The 23,189-nt window shown below is 27.4% G+C and overlaps 2 protein-coding genes across 2 annotated transcripts in view; one reads left to right on the top strand and one right to left on the bottom strand.

The window, feature by feature from the left end:
* Positions 1 to 1,386: 1,386 nt before the first annotated feature.
* Positions 1,387 to 23,189, bottom strand: part of LOC141526693 (uncharacterized) — a 36,287-nt gene continuing 14,484 nt past the window's right edge. The window contains exons 2-13 of the mRNA XM_074241766.1: positions 9,103 to 9,211; positions 6,063 to 6,438; positions 5,834 to 5,986; positions 5,669 to 5,765; positions 5,454 to 5,600; positions 4,174 to 4,306; positions 3,317 to 3,943; positions 3,142 to 3,246; positions 2,892 to 3,056; positions 2,425 to 2,748; positions 2,272 to 2,359; positions 1,387 to 2,189 (exon numbers count right to left, since the gene is read on the bottom strand). Coding sequence (XP_074097867.1) covers positions 2,179 to 2,189; positions 2,272 to 2,359; positions 2,425 to 2,748; positions 2,892 to 3,056; positions 3,142 to 3,246; positions 3,317 to 3,943; positions 4,174 to 4,306; positions 5,454 to 5,600; positions 5,669 to 5,765; positions 5,834 to 5,986; positions 6,063 to 6,438; positions 9,103 to 9,186 — 2,310 coding nt within the window. The 5' untranslated portion in view covers positions 9,187 to 9,211 and the 3' untranslated portion in view covers positions 1,387 to 2,178. The remainder of the gene's footprint in view (positions 2,190 to 2,271; positions 2,360 to 2,424; positions 2,749 to 2,891; positions 3,057 to 3,141; positions 3,247 to 3,316; positions 3,944 to 4,173; positions 4,307 to 5,453; positions 5,601 to 5,668; positions 5,766 to 5,833; positions 5,987 to 6,062; positions 6,439 to 9,102; positions 9,212 to 23,189) is intronic.
* LOC141526685 (putative carbonic anhydrase 3) lies at positions 11,723 to 21,606 on the top strand. The gene is made up of 6 exons (XM_074241755.1): positions 11,723 to 11,819; positions 19,604 to 19,774; positions 20,243 to 20,378; positions 20,464 to 20,560; positions 21,124 to 21,351; positions 21,448 to 21,606. The coding sequence occupies exons 1-6, from the start codon at positions 11,723 to 11,725 to the stop codon at positions 21,604 to 21,606; spliced, it is 888 nt and encodes a 295-aa protein (XP_074097856.1).

Genomic DNA, 23,189 nt, shown 5'->3' with positions numbered 1-23,189 from the left:
ACCCTCGTCTTCTCATCTCTTTTCTTCCTTTCTCACTTTCTCTGAGCTTCCTGTGGTAGTTTACCAGCGTCACACACATTTACACTTACACTTACATAGAAACCGCTTCCTCCTGACAACTTAATGTTATGTAAAAATACCAGACGGTATCCAAGCCATTCCTTCTTTGGCTACCTCTTGTGACCCTTCCAACAGCTACTTTTCTTCAATCTTCACTCCTCCTCTTTAAATATCCAAATACACTCACTATACCGGTCATATTAATGTACAGAGAAAGGAATATATAGTCAAAATCGGTTATGATACATGGTTAATTTATATATTAATATATCAGACAAATACACCAATAAAGCTTAGAAATTTCAGTAGGAAAATCTATAATACAAACGCTGACTCATAAAAAAAAAATATTTTTGGGAAATTCAAATTATCGGTTAACGAAAAAAAATTTTTAAAGTCAATAATTAAATTTTTTTTGCTCAATATCGATATTATTAAAAAAAAAAAAAAAAAAAAAAAACCGCTAATTTAACAGAAGAAACGTCATTTTTGAGTATAGTTATAATATTTTGAATCTACAGCTTCTACTTTTTGAAAATCTAGAAAAAATGCATAAAAAAAAAACTCTTGACTCAAAAGTAAATTTTCTTGACTTAATAAAATATTAAAGAAGATCCAAAATTTCTTGAATAAAGTAAAAATTTTTCACCTACAGTGAGCTATAATAAGTAATTTTATTTTAAATAATCGCTAAAATGTCAGCCCAGAAAGGTAAAAATAAAAAAAAAATTAATTATAATAAGAAGAACAGCTGAAAAAATTTTTTTAATTTATCTGAAAAAATATCTCACATTATGATATTCCGTATTTCAATACAAAAAATTTGATTGGATGTGTTAATAATTATTTTAAGCAAAAAAACTGATGTAAAATTAAATTTTCCATAGCATATCATTGCTAATAATGACAATAATAGGGACTGTTTGAAAATAGTGTGCCTTATGTTTTTCATATTACCAGAAAAAAGCACATCCTTTTTGAATCGTGCATTATGGATATACTTTTAAGATCAAGTAAAAAATATAAATGGATAAGCTAATCTGAAAAAAAAAAAAAAATACAACAATAATAATGATAATAAGAATAAAAGATAAAAGCTGGCGCGCGCAAGCCGAAACGCAGATGCTCGTCCGGAATTTCTAAATAAACTCAGAATTTAAACCGCGACGAATAAGTAATAACATCTTTGGGTAGAATCGCTCTGCGTGCTCATGCCTGCATAAACGAGGCATCCGATTTTCTGAATTTAATTGGCTTACCCGTAGATTCACTCCCCAAGTCTCTCGAGAACAAATTTTTTTTCTTACTACTTGTTTTTTACTTTATTTATGATTAAAGTTACCAAAGATTTCCCGGATTTAAACTTTTTTTGTCTAATGAATTGAGTTCATTGGCTTATTAAAGTTTAATAACTTATTGGAGTGCTATTGATGCATTTTCTTTGTTCCATTTCTTTTATTTTATTAAGATATACTATATATTTATTCATCTAGTAAGTACACCAAGTTATTTTCCAATCGTAAGTAAATAAATACTAAATTTTTCGTTTTACTAATTATAAATCTACTGGAAAAATATTTATTTTACTTTCCAATAGTTTTGCACTCTCCAAAGTAGTTAATGAATTTTTCGGAGTTGTCGGCATATTTGATAAGTTTAATTGCACCGTAATTTCATTATTTGTCATTAAATTTTTCGATGCGATTGATGTCTTTTTTATTTGATTATTTTTATTATTGATCGTTAATCTGTTTGGTTTGACGCTTAAATTATAGCGTGAAACTGGAGCTGAGGGTATTAATGTTGAAGATGTCTTTGTTAAAGCATATTCATTGCATTTAATTTTTGATTTATCATTAGATTGATTTAAAAAATTTTTATTCCATTTTTTAGTTTCTTCCGAGTTGTAAATACTTAAAGAAAATTTCTCCAGTGTCGTAGACAAATCGTTCGATGAAGTAGAACTGAGTGGTAATGCAAGCCTCTCAATTATTTTCAAAGGATCGTTTGGTATCATCGCTCTTTTTTCTCTGAAATTGTCATTGAAAAAATTTTTAAACTTCTGTCTCTTTATTTTCTTGGTTTTTTCCTTGAGATCTCTCAGCTTATTTCTGTTGGTCAGCTCACGACTGAAGAGTGATAAAAGAGAATTGTCATTATCATGTACCTTATGTATTGAATTATTTTGATCTGTGCTAAATAATTTATTACTCATTTCATTTATCGGTGGTAACGTTGAAAAGTTAGGGATTTTATTTTTTAGTTCTTCAAATTTTTCTAATGTCTTTAGTTGCTTTCTCTAATTAAAAAAAAATTGATTAATAAGGTTAGTGATCTATAGTATCGATTACTTTGATCAATTACCAGATAATCGTGGACAGCCACTACTTTCCTCTGCTCATGGAAAGTCAAGAGATGGTATGCTTTCAGTAAACGCTTGAGTAGTTTCATTTTTCCGTGCAGTTCTCCAAAAAGGAAATCCACTCTCGAGAGGTCCTCTTCTTGATCTAAGTTGGAAGAATTTTTTGGTGTGTTTTCGATTTTCACAGCAGATTTTGCTATCATCCGAGATTTTACTGGTGAAGCTTTTTCGGGAGAATTTTCCGATGGAAGCGATATTGATCCAACCGGGAATAAAATTTTTCGTTGTTCATCTTTCTTCTCTGCAACGTCACTTGTTTTTCCAAGCTTTAATTATAAAAAAAAATTTTTATACAATTGAAAAAATAAATTTTTTTAATTTCTGATTAAAAAAATTTTGGAAAAATTTTTCAAATAATTGAAATAAATTTTTAAGGAACTGTTTATTGAAAAAAAGCTGTAAAAAATACCTTTTCTTTGTCAGAATCAGTTGCACCTTCTTTTTCAACTATCCAGACTAAAAAATCTTCTAAACACTTTGGTAATTTCATACAAGTTTTCTTTTCCAATTCCTGTATAATAATAGTTTGTAAAAGTTCTTTGACCGTTCTCATAGCTTCCACCGTTTTATCTTCCTAGTAACGCCAAATTTCTGTATTAATTGTTTATAAATAATGATAGAAAAAAAAATTAAATAATTATTTACATTACGATACTTACTTTTATAACAACGGTACTATTATCTGACGAATTGGTATCATTAGCAGCAGTTTTATTACTTCTTTGAAATGTCAAGCCGTCTTTTAAATAATCATTTTGATCGACCTATTTAACAAAAATATTTATAAATTTAATTTTCATGATAATAAATGTCATTAAAAGTGTTTGCCCGTACTTCTTCAAATATTTTGTCAACAATTTCATCTGCAAGCAATCCGTTTGTTCGGAAATGTATTTGTGAAACATCCTTATCCTTATCTTCATTCTTATTCTCAGCTTCTCTAGCAAATCTTCTTAGTTGGAATTTTTTATTATAATGCTGTTTCTTATTTCCATAAGGAAACGAATTTTTATTAAAATAGTTTTTTAAATGTTTGTGCTCTAAACGAAAATTAGATTTTTTCAGAGAATGACTTGGGCTTGTAGAATTTATAAATTTTAAATTTTTAAACGAATTTCTCGAGTTGATTTTTTTTCTTTTCTTCAAAGACCTACTAAAATTTTCATTTGAAACTTGCATTAACCCACGCCCAAATTTTATTCTCATGTCATCTTTATCGTCGTAATATTCCCAAGGCCAATTTGATGGTTCTACTATTGATTCTTGATCTATTATTGGCATATCATTTACAGTCAATCGTTTTTCTCTGGACTCTTGTTTTTTCTCGACTTTCTTCTCAGTAGATGTATCGAGTTTTCCAGCTGGTTCTTTATCGTTTCTTTGTGATAATTTCAGATAACTGTACCATTTAGTTTTCTTTACATAAGGAGGGTCAGTTTTTTCTGCATCCGTTTGTGCAATCTAAAAAAAAAATAATTTTTTGAGTAAAATATCAATTAATCATCTGTGTACTTAAAACAATAAGGAAAATTTTTTATTTAATAAAGTAGAGATTTTTAATTAAATTTAGTATAATTAGAAAGGTATTGACTTGATTTTATGTCAAATTTATTTGAAAAATACTCTAGCTATGTAATTTTTATTAAAATTATAAAAAAATCATAAAGCTAGAATTTTTTCATTTACGTTACCTTTTTGAACGCATCTATTTTATCATCAATTGAATTTCCTTGTTCGATTCCCCCTTTAAACATGTCATCTGTAGCTTTTAGCGCATGATAATCACTTCCGGATGAAGATGTATTGCCTACTTCAGGTAATGATCTACTCGAAAAAATAAATATTACTCTAATTAAAAAATTGTCGCAGAAAACTAAAATTTACTTTGATTTTAAAAAAAGTTATTTTGGGTTGAAAAAATTTTATTCTTTTTTTTGGGTTGAAAAAATTTTTATTTATTCTGTGCGAAACAATATGCCAAAAGAAGTTAAGTGTTTTATTTTCTATTTGCCCAAAGGATAATTTAAAACATAGAAAAAATGGTCGGTAGTAGCATTCATCGTGAAACTTCATATTTCAATAGCGCGTAACTTTTTAATAATAGAAAAAAATCGATTTCAATATGATTTTCATTAGAAAACATTCATGTCTATTGAACTCGTCTAACACAATAAAAATTCAATACATTGAGCTTTTTAATTAAAAAAAATTTCTTCAATGTTTATTTTAGTGCTATTAATTATTGGTATGCATTAAAAATAAATTACTAGACGATTAGTAATTTTTGATAAAAGGAAGTAAATTATTTTGGTAATTATTTACAAGTGGGGTCAACCTCACTTTGGTCCATAATGAGGTGAAAAATTAATAGTTTCAAATTTTTTTTTCTGCTTGTTTTTACGGCGCATTTATGATAAAAAATGTCGTGAAAGAAAAAAATAAAAATTTAGATAGTTTTTTTGCCTTCTAAAGTCGAAAAAATTTTGGCTCATGTTTTTGGATAAAATTTCTTTTTTATTTTTTTTAGATGTTTTTGATATATTTTTTTTTTTTAAAGTACATAAAAAAATGAACAATTTAAAAATATAAGTTGAATATCAGATTTTTCTAAAAAATTTATAAAATTTTTTAAAAATTTGTTAAAATTGTGATAATCAACTTTTTTTCTTAATTGTTCATTTTTTTATGTATTTTTCAAAAAAAAAAAAAATATACAAATAAAATCGAAAAAAAAAATTTCATTCAAAAAAATGAAAATTAAAATGATTGGCCACACTTGTAAATATTTACAATTTTTTTCCGAAGAAATTTAAATTAGCAATTAAAGCAAATAAACAATTTTTTTTCCAACTATTAATTCACTTAATCAAATCAAGTCTTAATCGAAAATTCAAACCCTATTTTTCCATCTATAAAAGATAATTAAAACTAAAAACTAGTTCACAAATAAAAAAAAGCATGTGCAACATACAAATCAAAAGGGATGCCATCCAAGTAATTGAAGATATCATCATCCTGAGCAGTTCTTTTGTACTTTTGGTTATCGTCTCCCGAGTTCGATTCCTCAAGGGCCAACTGAGCCTGGTGATCTTGATCTCTGTGATATCGAGCTTCGCGTCTGTGAAAAGTTTTAAATTGAGATAAAATTTAGAATCATACCTCATTGACTAATCTTCAACTGCTAACCCATTTAATTGATCATCATAATTGGCCCCTTCGTACTCCAAACTATCCTCCTGATCGTAATCATTATCATAATCCCTCTCTTCGTCACTCTGTAAATCTATATAACATGAGTTTTCAAAAATTTACTAATTATCACTCAGGATTATTTGAAAAAAAATTTTTTACCATTTTTAACTCGTAGACTGTTTCTTTTAAATGAAAACTTTTGAGAGTTTAAATTTTCCGGAGTAAGAAAAACTGTCTTAGGTTCAACGTATTTAGTTTTATTATTCATTTTTTTAATTAGAATTCTTCTATGCGCTACGGACTCACATTTCTCTAATTAAAAAAAAAAAAAGTTCAAACTAAAGACGACCATTATATTAATTAAAAACATTAATTACTAATTATTAACCTTCATTACTATCGCAGTCATCATTTTTAAGACCATTATCATCGAGATTAAACCGCCTTCTTTTCTTACCGCCGTGAAAAGATTTTTTTCTGTTAGTTAGCGTATCAGTGGTATCAAAGTAATCTTGGTAGTCATTATCATCATCATCATATTCATCATCAGTATCAACAGAGTTTCCAGCGTAACTCCAATAATTTTTTCTAGTTACCGACCGTCCATTTCTCGTTGCAAGTAATCTACGTCTCCTTTGAGAATATTTATGCTTGTTCACGTGAGGATAAATCATTTGATCTATCCACTTCAATTCATTCTTGGCACTGAGTACCTCTCTCAGAAAATTGTTTAAAGCCGGACTGTTTCTCTCTTGATTTTCTGCCTTTAAATTCAATTATATTAATCACTTTTTTTTAAAACAAAAAAATTAATATTTATGTCTTCATAGAAAAATTTTTATAACCCAAGCAGCTGAGAGCAGATAACTTAATCGAAGACAACAGACATAAGAGTAAAAACCAGACACAACAGAGAAAGAGTTGAATATAAATCAGCATGTATAACTTTCCCTCTTCTTTTCTCGTATATTTTTAATCTCTTTCTCTGCTTGTGACAATTCAATAGTACTCACTACTTTCTCAACTTTTTCCTGCTCTGGTTGACAACATAACAAAATAATGAAAACAAATAATAATTTTCTCTATAAATACGCTTGGATCAATAACTATTGTAATATTTTTGAGTTGTAAATTTAACCTACTTAATATTTACGCTAAATAATTATTAAGTCAATTGCAGTTATAATTAATAGTAATAATTTGAGGTAATTTATTAACTGAAATAAAATTGCTACAATAATAAACGCATCAAAAAATTTGAGTTTATAGTACAAATTATAGAAATTGAGTTTAGTGAGCAAAAATAAAAAAAATTGAATATTTAAAAATTCTGTCCGAAGTTCAATTTAAAACGCTAATTTCTCTAATTTTTTGTTCGAAAGTCACGTTTTGAATATATTTCTATTTTTTTTTAACAGTCCTGTGACAAACTAAGCCAGTCAGAAAATAAAAAGCGCAGTAACAAAATAATCAGAGACTGGAATAATAAAAATAAAACAACTATATAAAATTACAGAAGTACACTGACAGAAGAATTTATTAATTGCGAATAAATTTATTTATTTAGACATTTATTAAACGTAAATAAATTAAGAAACTTTAATAATTTTCCCGGTAAAAAAATAAAAACTTTATTGATTAATAATCCTTCAGATTCCCTTTTTTTTTGTGAGAAAATCTATTGGATTTAATAAAATTCTATTGTCTATTAAAATCATTGGGTTGTAAAAAGTGTTAAGTAAAATTTTTATACCCACTTTTTAACTTATAAACTGTTAATAAATATTTATTAATTCATTTGAAATTAAACAATTATTTATTAACAATTCATAAATCTTATTAAATATAAAAAAATCTGATAATTAATAATAAAAATTTTACTTTAATTATTTCATTTACAAGAACTCTCATGATGTAGCTAAGAGTGTGATACGTCACCTCTTACTACCTCCTTAATTAAATGATAAAAATATCTTTAATTGCGATGAAATAGAGCGTAAAAATACAAATACAAATATAATAATTATCATAATTATTATAATCATAATAATAATGCATTAAAAAAAAAGGTAAACTATTTTTTTCTCGTAGCGCGCTTTCTTTCGTGGACACACAAGAAGACAATGCCATTTTATACATACACATAGAGAAATGAGGGTGAGAGAGAAAAAGATAAAAAAGCAAGAGTGAAAAAAAGAAAGACGGTATGGCGGTGCGTTATTAAAAATTCACTCCCTCCAGCAGTTGAAGTAGCCTCTGGCAATCTGCATCTCATTCCCAACGGGCCCTTGCCACAGCTCTTACAGCCGTTCGTCGTCCTTTACTTCTTGTGTTCTACTTGTGTGTGCCAGTCCATCGGTCTTCTCTCAATGTACCACTACTACTTGTGTCGTCCTCGTCCTCATCCTCGTCGTCGTCGTCGTCGTTTATATTCGTTGTCTTTCTATTGAGCGTACCAACGTCATCTATACTCTTCTATTCAATCCAGCCCATTTCCTTTCGCGTTAAATTCTTACCTGACAAACTCTCTCTCATCTCATGAATTTATTTTTATTTTTTATCCTACCGGACGCCGGAAGCGTTACCAGCGAATCAACCGATAAATTATTTTTTTTCTTTCTTTGTTTTTATTCTTTTACTCTACTGTGATGCTGTAGTCAAGGAGTCATCAGACAAACACTGATTGTTGCGGTACGACGGCGGATGGCGGTGGCACTTCTGTCGCCTATGGCAATCCTTTTTTTTTTTTAATTTTTAATTTTTTTTTTCTCAAATTTCAAGTTCTTTTTTGCGTTAGTCGAGCCTGATAATATATGAAGCGAGAGAGTGGTACAGTGCCACCAGCCAGCCACACCGAGATCGATCACCAAATCTGGCCGATGTAATGGTAAATTTTTAGGAGAAAGATAAAACATAAATGAAAAGCGAAAATTAAGATAACGATAAAGCCAAAATTATGAGTTGTATAATCAATCAGCTTGTTGAAGGCATAATTCTTGCTTCAGTTTTAATCATTATTTTTTTTCTTTCTCCTTTTTTTATTTCCATACCAGTTAGCCGCCTCATTTCAAAACACATCAGTTACTGACGAATTAAAAATTTTTTTTAATTTGCATTTGATTTAAAAAAATATTTATTTAGACAACAAATATAATTTTCTTGAATAAAGTAAAATTTTTTTGATCTAAAAAAATTTTTACGTCTGCTAAAACTACTTCGCTGCTTTTCGATAATTTTATTGACTTAAAGGGGTATTCTGGTCTAGAATTCTAAAAAAATCAATTTTTTCTTTAAATATTTTTTTTTGAAAAAAAAAAAAAAAAAAAAAAACACCTAACATTTAAGTCTGCTGACTAGAATACCCCCCATAAGTAAATTTTTTTTTTGTTTGCTTTATAAAAGAAAAATTTTACAAAAATAAAACTTACTGTATTTTTGATATTATTATTACTTTGAATTGCAGTTGAAATGCTTATTAATATTAATAGTAAGAGTATTGCTCGTTGAATCATTCTTTTGGTGGCGTAAAAGCTGTACCTGCAAAAAAAATTTTAGTTAATTACAAAAATACCATAAAAAAATTATCGAATTTCAATAAATTTTTTACTTAGTTTGTAGTAAAATAATTTTGAAGCATCAATGTTTCTATGACTTAAAAAAATCTTATTAGCGATCTTATAAGACGATTACTTATTCAGTACTTATTTAGTATTTAGTACTAATCACTTATATTCCTGCACTTTGTTCTACTCAGAGTTATTGTCAACGAGTATATTAAGTTTGCGATCTCCGCTGATCAACTATTCCGAGTGATGATAAATTCACAACAGCTAATTTGAATTATTATCATTAGTCGGAGTAGTAAGTTTTCGATATTTAAAAAAAAAAAAAAAATCATTTTGTTAGACCTAGAAACAAATTATGAATGAAATAAAATTGATTTTATACGTTAAAGAGGCCATGATCAATTTCATGAGTACTCACAATTAAAAATAAATAATTAGTTGGAAAATATTACGGAAAAAAAAGCAAACAACTATTAAAAGTAATTAAAGAAATGAAAAGTTTGTTAATATTATAAATCATGAACCGATAGAGTAATAAGAATAAGTAAAAAGAGAAAGACGTAAATTTTATACTGGTGTAATTTTGTCGCGTCGCAATTTGCATTCTCTTAATCCAAACTCCCTTTACTTTTCGTTTCCTCTCTCGTTACTCACACTATTTTTACTCTTTGCACCCCCGTCCCTCACACACTTTTACCCTTACCCTTACACACACCCATACACCCAACATTGGGAAATTAAAAACGTCCGATCATAAAGTTTGAAAGGTAAAATATTGTCGGTGAAGTACATTGAATTATAATCAACTCTTTTTAATATCAAATAATAACTCCTCGAAAATAATATATAAAAATATATGACTATTCATAAAATATATCCGTGGCAATATTAGCATAAGCATGAAAATTAAAATTAATAGGGGGTGTAATATAAATTACAGTGATTTAATTTTTTTAATTAATAAATAAATATTATTATTAAAAAATAACACAACAATGAGGATTTTTGGAGATAAAAAGTGAATGTAAAAAGAGAAGATAATAGTAGTCTGGTTTACTCACTAAAGACTCGAATAAACGTTATATGTACTACTCAATACTTCGGAAGTTGTGCGCGTCCATAGAATTCTTTGTGAAACTTACACTTGATTTCACCTGGCTGGTTCTTCGCGATTTATAGAGATTTCTTCGTGTTTGTCGAAAACGAAAATACAGAGAAAAAGAAAAATAACAGTATGCGAATGATAAAAATCGATCAGTTTCTACAAGTCATTCTTTGTTTGCTCGACCTTTACGTTTATCGCAAAACTAAAATATTCTACCACAAAGTGAGAAGTAACTACTTCAAATTTACATTCTCTGGATTTTACAGTTGTCTTAAAAAATTTTTTTTTAAATAAAACTGGTAATTCATGACTATTAAGAAAATAAAAGTTTTCAAAACTTTTAATAACTACTTTTATATATTTTTGTAACTCATAGAAGTTTAGAAATTATTTCGTTAAATAAATATTTTTAGTATTTATGTCATTAAATTTTTGCTTAAAGTAACAATTTATAATTAATAACTGTATCATCAAGTACCGTGCTCTAAAGTGGATTCTATACTAGCTGAAGAAGACTATTACTAAATTTTTAGTAAATATACAAATATCATATAGAATGAATTTATAGATTTTTCTGTTTATTTTTTTAATTTTACTTTTATAATATTGATTATGTTTTAGAGTAATGTAGCAAAAAAAATTTTCAAGTAATTTAAAAATTGATGTCTTTAAAAAAAAAATTTTCATCTTGAATTTTTTAATTTTTAATAAATTACTTACAAATTTCTAAAAAAATTTAGGATGTCTGTTGCATCATTATTCGTTTACTTACTATCATTAATTGTATCTTATTACATTTTTCTTTTAAAAAATTGAAAAAAATTAAAAGCTTGAATTTTAGAAATTTTTTTGTCTTCAAAATGAAGTTTTCAAAAATATTTGATTTTCTAAATTGAGAATTTCAGATTCAAATAATCTGAGTGAATAAAAATTTCTCAATGAGATATAAAGTAAAAAAAAAAAAAAAAAAAAAAACTCAATTAAAAAAAATTTTTATTTTGATTATAAACCATAAGATAAAAAAAATAAAACATAGAAAATTCCTATTGTAATCGTAGCTTTATTTTCAGCTCTTCATATTTTATTTAAAATATTTCATTGCAATAATAATAAGCACAAGTTGAAATAATAAAAAAAAACAGACAACTTAAAGGTCGAAAAAGTCGAAAGTTACCTTGAAAAGTTGAATAATGAAACGATATATTTTTGGGTTCTCTTGTAAGTAAGATTAGGGTTATGAGAAAGGGGTAAGAGGTATCAGTAGTCGTAGTCATAGTTCTAGTCAAAGTAAAGAGGTAGTAAGAGAGATAAAAGACAGTAAAAAACGTTTTGGGATTTAGGGTCTGTAGATGGTGATGATGGTACGGGACAAGCATAATGTACCGCGTAAGAGCCATTAGGTTATTAAAAACGAGATGCTGGAAAAATAGCAAAGGAAATAAAAAGGAGCTGAGGGAGACTGCCCATGAAGGTGGTATCCAGGCGAAAAATTAGCCATCTCAATGTTCACGTTTCGATGAGAAATTTGTATAAAAAAAGTTTTAGAAAGGAACTAAATATTCAGCATAAAAAAAATTAAAAAAAAAACAATCTGAGACATTGAAAGAATTGTTGGTTGTAACCACAGTTTTTTATGGAGAAAAAAAAAACAAGAGAAATATTTGAAACTTTTTAGTAAATACCAAAGATACATTACCGTGTATCGGTAGACTCTTTATGTCTCGTCCATCCAGTCTCAAACTCATCGAGGAGCGATCAAAAAATAGTTTAAAAAAAATGAATATAGAAAGAAAAATTATTTAAAAATAAATAAAATGCGTACTAAATATAAAACTCTTTTGTTGTTAATCGTTATGATTATGACTTTGAGAGACTGTTTTTGTTTTGTCGGTTTCTACGTTATTCAATGCTTTTTATTATTTTTAGTTCAAAATAAGAGAATTCTTAAGGTTTTTTTTTTTTTTTTTTTTTTTTTTTTTCGCGACTGGACTAATTAATGAATTTTTCGCATAAATAATCCCCCGATTCCGGTATACCACCAGTGTATTAAAATACCATCAAAAGGTATTTACAAATAGTAAACAAAAAATTTTTATTATCGAAAGCCACAAAATCATAACAATAAAAAAAAAATCGGAATTCTATGGAAGTAAGTCAGTATATATGCTGTATATAAGTACATTGAATAATAATTATTGATTTTATTTTAATTAAATATTTAGTGAAAGAGCTAAAACACAATTATTTAAAAATAATGATATCATTTAATTTAATTTTTTTTCTAAACTTTTAGTAAACATAAAGTTTAAATTGTATTGTGAGTATAATTGAATAAAATTTAAATTAAAAGTTGTGTGTGTATATTATATGTATTGTAGTGAGTTGAGCTTCAACAATGAGAGAATGAAAGAGCGAGAGAGCGAGAGAGAGAATGGAGGGAGTGAGAATTAAAACAAGTAATGTGTAAAAGGGAGAATTAACATTGTCAAACTATTTGGTTCGTGATTAGACGTAAAGTAGACGGAAATTATTGGCCTCGCACAATGAAATTATTGGATGAATTTAGTTATGATGGTTGCAGCACACGCCCGATATATGCAAAGTCGCGTTTTCTCTCCCCCCAGTCACATACTTCATCTCTCTCCTTAATGCTTTGCTCTTTATCGTATTCCTCTTACTCGCTCATTTATGCTTTCTCCTTTTTTGGTATAAAGTGTGCAAGCTCGTACATAAATTTCTCGATACCACGGTGTACTGCTTTACCCTTAACTCTCAACCCTCTTTTATCCCCTCCGCTAAGCCCGAGCTATATTTTCCAAACTCTATCATGGAAAACCGTATGCGGCCTATAACCATAATCATCATTCAGTAATTTCTAATATTTCTATAGCTATACCATATCAGATTCGTTAATATTCAACGATCGGTAAACTATACGATTCTAGTGAATATTCAATTACTGATTGATTTCAATCCATATCCGTTTTATGTATCTTCGAGTTTTATCGCTATACATTACGAAGTTGTAATAATCGTTTAAATTTAAAAAATAATCAATATTTAATCATTTTTTTTTGTTTTTTGGGATACAGATATTTTATTTTGTTTAGATAGTTTAATAAACTCCAGTGGAAAAATTTCATGTTTAAATCAACGCCAATCGCATGTTAAACAGAAGCATGCAATGTTTCTGTCTTCACACCGTCTGTTTGATGGAAATGTGTTCAATTTTTGTCACTAGTTCTTTATAATTTAATTGATCATTATTTTTATTTTTATGAATATTGAAGATAAATCTATTTGTGATATATTTAGAAGTTGGAGAAAATATTTTATTAATTTTGGTAGAAAGTCTTGTTTAATGGTAGAACATTCCCTTCAAGTATCCAATTAATCTATTAGCCCAATCAATACAAATCTACGAGAATTTTTTTTGCCATTAGAATGCTGGATGCGCAATTTGTGCAGGATTTTGCCGAGATTCGTGGAAGCTTGTGGAAAATAATTGAGAATCTGGTACTTTTTGTTGCCTCAATAGAATTTTAAGTACTACTTTACAAATTTTGATTGTTTTAATTTTTTAAATAACGAAGTGTGTTTAATGGTAAGATTAAAATCTTATTTTTTGAAAGTCTTTACATTCGGAACTCAAACCGAAAAAAGAACGATGAAAAATAGAATTTTAAATCTTTGTATATTTTTAATGTGTATTAGAAAGCGTGGGAAGAAAGCAATAAACTTGGAGAAATATATCCGGGCTTAGAAAATTATGTCCGGATATTTCAGGACACGTTAGACGAATAGAATAAAAATAGAAAGTGAAAGAAGATTTTAAGTAAAAGCGTTTAGATGATATTATATGCACATAAATTCGTGCCTAATAGAGAAATTAAAAAGAAAGAATAAGCAAGAGTAAAATTCTTGAACCAAGAAAATAATTTTGAAGAAACTTATTGTCTTGAATCAAGACGAAAAATTCTTGAATCAAATAAAATTTACATAAGCCAAGTGAAATTTCTTAATTTAAGAATTTTTTTACTCAAATCAAGAAGATAAAATTTTTCAAAATTATTTACTTGATTTAAATAAATTTTTTTTTGTGTATATGACCATATCAGGTCTGCTATGAGCTTTTTGTCGTAATAAGGACACGAAAATTTGTAAAATAAAAATGAAAAATAAAAAAAATCTGTGAGTTCGAGATTTGAATTTAAAAGAGAATAAAAAGCACATAGTGTGACGAGAGTCGTGCATACAATGTATTAGGATATCAGTGGTTATTAAAAAAAAAAAAAAAAAAAAGAAGAGAGCGCAAGTGATAGCTAAAGAGAAAAAATGAGAAAATAAGAGATATACCGTTCAGAATAAAAAAAAGCAAAACTGCAACGTCAGCAAAATATTGTACACAAAACGCACGACGAAGTTGCTTGAATTTAGCTATTGGTGTACGACAACCCGTCGAGTTACGCAAATGCGCAAGAGAGAACAAACGAACGCACCAGCGAATACAAATTTAGAACGATACGAACAGTACCCCGGAGAGTTACCGGCTTCGAATTGAACCCAAGCCTCGTTTCTCGTCTATACTACTTCTGAATTACTCTTGTACATTCAAACATACAAGTATTTTATATACACCTATATATGTATAATATACGATATATATACACGCGAATAAACAAATAAATAGCTTATAGTTATACAGTATGACTTATATCACAAATTTGTATTCTACAGTTAACTTTTTTTATTCCTTATACGTCTAATCACCCAGCACCCTTCTAATGCATGCCACTCTATTAATTTCTCTTGCACTTACACAATATTTTATTCTCTTCTCATTATCATTATTTGTATATTTCCTTCGTCTCGGTTCATATAAAACCAAAGTATGTAGGACCGTGTCCTGTACTATTCGTACCACATTGGATAAAGCTCACTACAGTAGTAGTATACGCTCATATATAAGTGTATATATTTACTTATTTCGTACTACCTACTACCTCGAACATGAAGCTCTGCACATGCATTTAATGAGAAAAGTTCGAGCATGTTTAACCCACTTAAAGAACTGGAATTATATTCGAACAGATGGATGTTTTTTATTGATAAAAAAACTAAAATTTTTACTCATACAAGTTGTAAAATTAATTTATTTCACGTAATAAATCTGTCATGTGTAAGAAGTATGAACAGCATAAATAACAAAAAAATTTTTGAACTTAATCTTTTGAAAATTAATAATTTTGACAAGTAGGAATTTATCTTAATTGTAATAGGTCCCTGTAAAAATTTTATACTACTTTTTACAACTGTCTTTCTTATTTCTGTACAGACTAAATTGATTCTTTAAATCTCCTACTTTTTTTTCAGTCCAAACTCGAGATACATGACCACTATTTACAAAGTAACAATTTGATTCTCAAATTGAGGGATTTTTTTAGTTTTTTTAGAACAAGATTACACTGGATATCATCCTAAATTATACTGAGTGAAAAAAAATTTCAGATAGTAGCTAGTATAATCCAGATTATAATGAGTATAATCCAGATATCACACAGTATAATCTGGATTATAATGAGTATAATCTGGATTATAGTGAGTATAATCTGGATTGTAATGAGTATAATCTGGATTATAATGAGTATAATCTGGATTATAGTGAGTATAATCTGGATTACAATGAGTATAATCCAGATATCACACAGTATAATCTGAATTTTTTTAGCTACTATCTGAAATTTTTTTTTCACCAGAGATATCACTGAGTATAATCTGGGATTATATCCAGTATCATCTTGTTCTTTCCGTGTAGAGGACACTTGAAAGTACGCGTATTTAAAATTGAGCAGTGTTGTAAGAAAAGTGATTTTACACAGTATCTCTTTAAGACAATTTTTTTGATGTATTAAATAAAAATGCTGCTTAAAGTTTTTTGCTTGAGTTATTAATTAGGTGATGGATATTTGATATTAATCAAGATAATGAGTATCTATGTTATATTTATTATTAATTTTTTTTTCTTCTGTTAAATTTAACAAGGTAGCAAAAGATAAAAAGTAATGGGTATTAAAAATTATTTCCGATAGAGTTTAAAGATTGATAAAGGCTTTGAGAAAATTAGAAAACGAAAACCTTTGGGAATTATACATCGTTGAATCGACGAGTAAATTCTTTTTATACTATATACGAGCCACTAGGGGGTAAAACGTTAAAATGCCAACTCGAATTGTTTACGCAGTACGTATCGTCTCAGCACGTGGTAGTAGTAGTTTTTTTTTTTTTTTTCATTTATAACCAAGGGTAGAGAACTCTTAACTGTCTACCGACACCTTCTGCATGCTCGTGCATTTGTAAAAAATAGAAATGAATAATAAAATAAATGAAGAAAGAAATAAGTTTCACTGCTCTTAATCTTACCTGAGTATAGTGGAATTATTTATAAAATTACTTTGCGGATTCATATACAAATATGTACTTACAGATAAAAACTTTTTCCATAATTTTTTTTTTCATATTGTACTTGTATATAAATTTAAATAGTTTATATTCATTTTTTTTTTAATAAAATTAAATCCGTAATGAATTTGAAGGACATTAGAAATATTTAATAGATGTCAAAAAAATTTTTAATTCAATCAAGTAAAATTTAATTGAATCAAGAAAAATTCCTCAGTTTAATAATTCTTTTATTTAAATCAAGACGATAAAACTCTTTAAAAATGATTTTCTTGGTTCGAGAATTCTTCTCTTGAGTCAAATTAATTTTTATTTCAATTTTCTGATCTAAAAATTAATAATTTTCAGAATTCAAAATTTATTGATTTTACCGCGATTTCTAAAAATGTTTTAAAAAATAACTTTCGATAAATTTTCCGAGTGTTGTGTGTCCGTATGGTAAAAATTCATAATTTAGAAAATGAAAACTGAATCGGATAGGGGGCCATAAAATACCGCCGATTTTATATAAAAAAATCTTGTTAAACATTTGTACAAAGAGGAAAGCATGTAATGATAGCGTAGCGGTATAAGAAGTTGAGAGCGTGTTAAGAATAAAGGAGCTTGAGAAGTAAGATGAGCACTTAACCCGGAGCAGTATCTATCAAATATAACCCTTATATGGTTGGCACAGTGGCTCGCGGTACACCCGGGGGATTTAAGCCGGGACAGGACAACCTTATGGAATTTATACCGTATACCGCGGAGCTGGAGGTTGCCCTTTCGATAGTATACCCACCATTTTTCCCTGCTCATCGAGTGTCTCCCTTTATTATGTCCCCTTTTACTCCCCGAGATAGCCCACTGCTATCATTTATTCATGCAGCGTTACACGAGAAAAACTTACTCCAAGTACCTCATAAACGTTTAGTCCTGCCTATACCGAAAGGACTCTTCTTTTAGGTCTGAATACACTGGGCTTGCCTACTTGCACTTCCCGTCGATGAGTTTCATCGTTTTTCTCAACTTTCTCTCTTATTATTCTTATTCTTCAGCTCTTGTGCATCCGCTCAATTGTCCTATTTGAGTTTACTATTCAGCTCAAAAAGGAGTTCTTTATTAATTTTCATTTGAACAGTTCTTCTTTTTCCACTTCGTAAAGGGGCAAATAAAATTTTTAAACAAATATCCATTAATGCTTTTTTTAGAGTCATTGCTTTTTTACAATTTTTTCCACACTGAAAAAATCTACTTGATTTGAAAATTTCTTGTGGTTAAACTCGTTTCCTTAGCTTGAAAAATTCTACATCTTCGATAAAGAGTATAAAGAAAAACTCTTTCTCTCGGGAATTTTATTTTCTTGACTTAAAAGTTATTCCTTGAATTAAAAGAATAAAATTCCTCGAAACAAGGAAGAAATTAAAAAAAAATATTTTTTTTAACTTCTCGCTAAGAAAATTGAAAATTTTCAAAAATCGGGAAGTTATTGGTTTTACCCTCTTTTTCGAAAATCGAGTTCTACGGCATCGTTAAGTTTAAATTGATCGAACGTTTGAAAATTATTCCAAAAAAACCACATTTGAAAAAATTTTTTTTGTAGTTTTTTTGAGATTTTTTCAAATCTACTGATTTGAATCGGTCTAAATTATATTTAAAATCTAAGTTTAGTCAAGCTCTTTCGAATGGCGCCAACAGCGTGAAAATCGGTTCATTGATTCAAAAGTTATTGCGGTTTGAAAATGGAAAAAATTATGTTTTATCAAATTTTTATCAAATTTCTAGATTTTTTTATTTATAAATGCGAGGTTTACTTTTTACTCGATAGATTTAATTAGTATAATTTTAATTAAAAGGGTAAGAATCATGAACTTCTTAATCTCACTTATGTCCGTTTACTTTTGAGTCCTTCAGTCCTTAATTTTTCACGTATAACTTAAGCAACATCATAGAAAATATGATTTTAGTTTTTCAAACTTGCGAAACAATTTATTTAAAAATTTATTTATTTCTTACGTGTTTATCATGATTAATTGTAATACATTTCTAGTTCAAACGTATTATACCGCGAAATATTAGCCTTAACCTGATAGCCTAATAATTATAATTTAATCTTTTATAAATTAGACTTAAACTGTTGTTATGCAACATTTGATCTTGCATGATCTCAATTATGCAACACCGAGAATTGAAGGAGTTAAAAATTAATCTGAAAAATTTTTACAATAAATTTCATCTGCTAAATAAAATATTTGTTCAGATGTTACACTCGATGTATTTTCCGTAACATTAGACTTAATAAAAAATAATATTTGATAATCGTTAATCAGCATGTTGTTTAACTATAATTACTTATCAGCTAATAAGCAATTTGCAAGTCGCTATAGCTAATATTGGGCTTATTTATTATTTTTATACAACTAAGCATTATTATAATATTTAATGAATTTTTTTTTCATTGATTTTTTTAGTTCAGTCAAATATTTGAGAATGTTCTTTGTGTATTCTTTCAATACGTATCAATATCATTACTCTAGTAATAACCTCAATTTTGCTCCTAAAAATCATATATAAACTCAAGTTCAAATCTTTACATGCAGTATTTTTTAATTCATAAACGAACAAAGCTTTAATATTGAATCCGTAACAAATACAATCATTTCATTTTTGTGTATCAAAAAAGTAACATGAATTTTTTTAACAGTTACATTTTCTTTCTAATTCATCTAATCCAATCGATAGCAGGTATAAAGCTTAGATTATTTTTTTATCTGGTAGTTGGTTGTAGTTTTAAACTCAAATGTTAATTTGTTTAATAAATAGCTAATTATGAAAATTCGTGGGCTAACAAATATCCAAATTGTGGCGGCTTGCAACAATCACCGATTAATCTTGACAAAATAGAGCGAGATGATACTCAATTGATATCAGTGAGATTCAAGGATTATGATGTTGTTCCTGACTTGATGAAAGTAGAAAATAGAGGACGTACTGGTAACAGAAAAATATTTTTTTTTCATTTTATCCTCGACTCTTTTCAAAATCGGCAGCATTTTTAGTTCAAAAGTTTGACTTTTGGGTAAAGAGTTAATTGCCAATTCAAAAATTTTAGTTTTCAAAATAATACTTTGTTTTTCTGAGTGAGATGCACGTATATTTATAATAAGAATTCCTTCCGGTTATTGGTCAAAAATAAATGCCATATTTAAATTGTTAGCTTCTTAGTTTTAAATCGATTTCAATAACAATAATTCATGTTTTTTTTTTTCACATATAAACGGATAGATTTACGGTATATAAAAACATACCGACATGCATATAAAAAACTGTTCGTATAAGTTCCGAGCGAAAATGCATATAAATTAGATTGTAAATGCAGATCAATTTTTTTTACTTTGGTCTTAATGTTTTCATATACAATTTTGGTAGTTGAATAAAATTAGAAAAATTTGTGCATGACAGTGCAAGTAACACCAACTTGGTTTACCACAATACCTGCAGTCATTAAGGATGGTGTATTGTATGAAGTTCAACAAATGCATTTCCATTGGGGTTTTAACAACGATGGAGGAAGTGAACATATATTCGAAGATAGAAAGTATATATCTTGATTTATTATTCTAATTAATGAGTTGACTGATATTGAAAAATAATATTCTCCTTTTTCCCGCGCAAAAACACAGAACAGTATTAGAATTGCACATTGTTCATTGGAATCCTGAGTTAGGTGGTTTTGATGGACAACAAGGAGACGGAATACTTGTCGTTGGACTATTATATGTAAGTTTAGTTTATAAAGAGGGGGCAGGGGCAAAATGGGGTGCCCTAAAAATTTTTTGAAGAAATTCTTTTTTCCAAAAAACTGTTGAAATTTCACAAACATTTCAAAAAAATTTAAATTACTAATAATTTTTGATTAAAATAATTATTAATGATGATAAAAAATTTACATTGATACAAGAAAAAATATTTCGAATCCAGAAAGAATTTTGAAGAAATTTATTAACTTGAATTAACGAAAAAAAGTTTTAAAAAAAAGACTCATTCTTTCAGCTGACAGTGAGTTCTTCCAGCTTAGTTTTCGATAAGAATTTTATTTTTTTCAAACTTAATCAAATTTTACAGAATAAACAGTTTTTTAACTTCTAAGAGGTACCTCATTTTTCCCACAAAAGGTAAAAAATTTTTTTTTATCCGCAGCCAAAAATTTTTTTTATTTAATTATAATTAAAATATAATTAAAAAAAAAAAAAGATTTGCTATATTTAGGTCCCTAAAAGCCGATTTGAATCACTAGCAAAATATATTGTACATTTTTTATCTTAATTAACTATTCAACTTAGGAAATTGGTAAAGATCGCAACGACTATTCCGATTCTTTGTTTAATATTCTAAACTATGCATTCAAAATTGGAGAGTTTAAATCAAGACCTGTTTATATAAGACCATTTGGATTGGATTCATTATTTTCTGACAACAATTCCACAAAATTTCTAACTTACATTGGATCTTTAACGACACCACCGTGCAGCGAAGGTGTATCATGGGTCATATTAAATCAGCCGTCCACAGTAAATGAATACCAGGTTATTTTTAATGCCAAATTCATAAAATAACTTTAATTTACTTTAAAAATTCTTAATATCTACTTGAATTTTTAAATGTAGATGAAACTGTTCCGAGACTTTGAATTTTTTGGTAGTGATGATCACAATAACCGTCCTGTTCAAGAAATCAATGGACGGAAGCTAACTGTAGTCACACGTACTGATATTAAACCTATTGCGCTCCTCAAGAAAGGGTTGGGTTCTAATTTTACAAAATAAAATGCAAATTTTTTGTGGTCCGGTTATACAGTTGTTTTAATTTATGTACATAATGTGGAGAAAAAGATGTAATAATAATAATATTATTATAACAACAAACGGGTTTTTTTTTACTATCGCTTAAAAATAAAAATTGTGAATTTTAACATTCAATTTCTTTTTAAATTAATTACATCCGGTTAAAAATTCGTACTGAAGTATAGAAAAAATATAAATAAACAGATTTAATACATTTTAGAGTTTATTTTATAAACAACTATGATGCACGTAGTAAATAATTTTGAAGAAATTCATTTTCTTGATTTGAGTAGAAAAATTCTTAAACTAAGAAATTTTTTATGGTTTAAGTAAATTTTACTTAAATCAAGAATTTTTCATTTGATTCAAATCAATTTTTTTTTCTGTGTATTTTTTAAATATTTTTTTAATAATTTAAATTTTACTATCATTAATTTAGATGTTTTTTTTTCTTATTGTCATAAAATTTTAAATAATCTATTATGTTGATAAAAAATAATTGTAAAATTAATTTATGCAATTGATGCGTAGTTACATTTTAACTTTAATTACGCTGACAATTATATTTTGCTATCTACAGTTGTTAAAAAAAAAAAGAACGATAAATTCTTAAATAATTATCGGTCTGAAACTCTTTACTTTTTTTTATAAAGTATTTTTTAATTACTTCTAAATTTATTTAAAAAAAATTTTAATTGACGTATTATCAATATGATCGATCAGACAATGAATACTTTTACTTAAAAATTTAGAAAATAAAATATAATTTTTTTACTATCAAAATATTTTATTAAACTAAATGATTAAAAAATATTAAAAATAGTTTATATTATTTCGAATGCTTTTTAATCCTTCAAATTATTTTTGTTTTAAAAATGTTTCTATACTTAGAATTTTTTTAGAGTATCATGCTTGCATAATTTATTTAAAACTTACATATTGCAAATACTAGAAAAACTTTATGTATATCGAGGCTCGTACAAATTTAATAATTACGTTAATTGGCAGTGCCCGTTTTCCTTGGTAATATCTATTCTATAAAAGTCAGGCAATTTAGGTCTGCAAAGTATTTTTAAATCAACAATTGTTTGAAAAATTTTCACTTTTAGTAAAAATAAATTACAATTATCAAGAATTTATTCGTTTAAAAAGCTATAATATGAATTTTAACAGAAGATATATTTTTTTCTTATTCACTTAATATCAGGTATAAGTTGGGATTATTTTAATGTTTTAAAATTGATCAATATTTAAAGCTCAAGATTGAATTATTAAGTTTATTTCTGAGAGTAGATTGGGAGTATAAAGATGCTGATTCATAAAAAAATGAATATCCATCCTGCGGTGGCGAACAATAGTCTCCAGTGTTTTTAGTGTAATAAATAAAATGTCATTATACTTAAAATAGCATGTAAACAATTTTTGAAAAAAATCCAGTTCCGCTAGCAAAAAATGCAAAAGTTATAAACAATTTACTAAAAAAAAAGGGTTTGGTTTTTGGCAAACATATAAAAAATTAATTCAGTTTTTTAAATTGTAAAATAAAGTTCAAAAGGAAAATCAAT

The sequence above is a fragment of the Cotesia typhae genome, unplaced genomic scaffold (genome assembly GCF_013202065.1).
Source record: "Cotesia typhae breed Kobodo isofemale line unplaced genomic scaffold, CoteBio_Ctyphae contig_11, whole genome shotgun sequence".
NCBI classification, from domain to species: domain Eukaryota; kingdom Metazoa; phylum Arthropoda; class Insecta; order Hymenoptera; family Braconidae; genus Cotesia; species Cotesia typhae.
Note: the sequence above shows the minus strand (reverse complement) of the source record. Positions and strands in the feature narration are given on the sequence as shown.

Bases quoted from the DNA above. Each gene is read 5' to 3' on its own strand.
- LOC141526685 (XM_074241755.1), top strand. From the start codon at position 11,723: ATGTACCGCGTAAGAGCCATTAGGTTATTAAAAACGAGATGCTGGAAA. The intron at 20,379-20,463 runs GTATATATCTTG...GCAAAAACACAG, and splicing joins CATATATTCGAAGATAGAAA to AACAGTATTAGAATTGCACA. The intron at 21,352-21,447 runs GTAAATGAATAC...TTTTAAATGTAG, and splicing joins TATTAAATCAGCCGTCCACA to ATGAAACTGTTCCGAGACTT.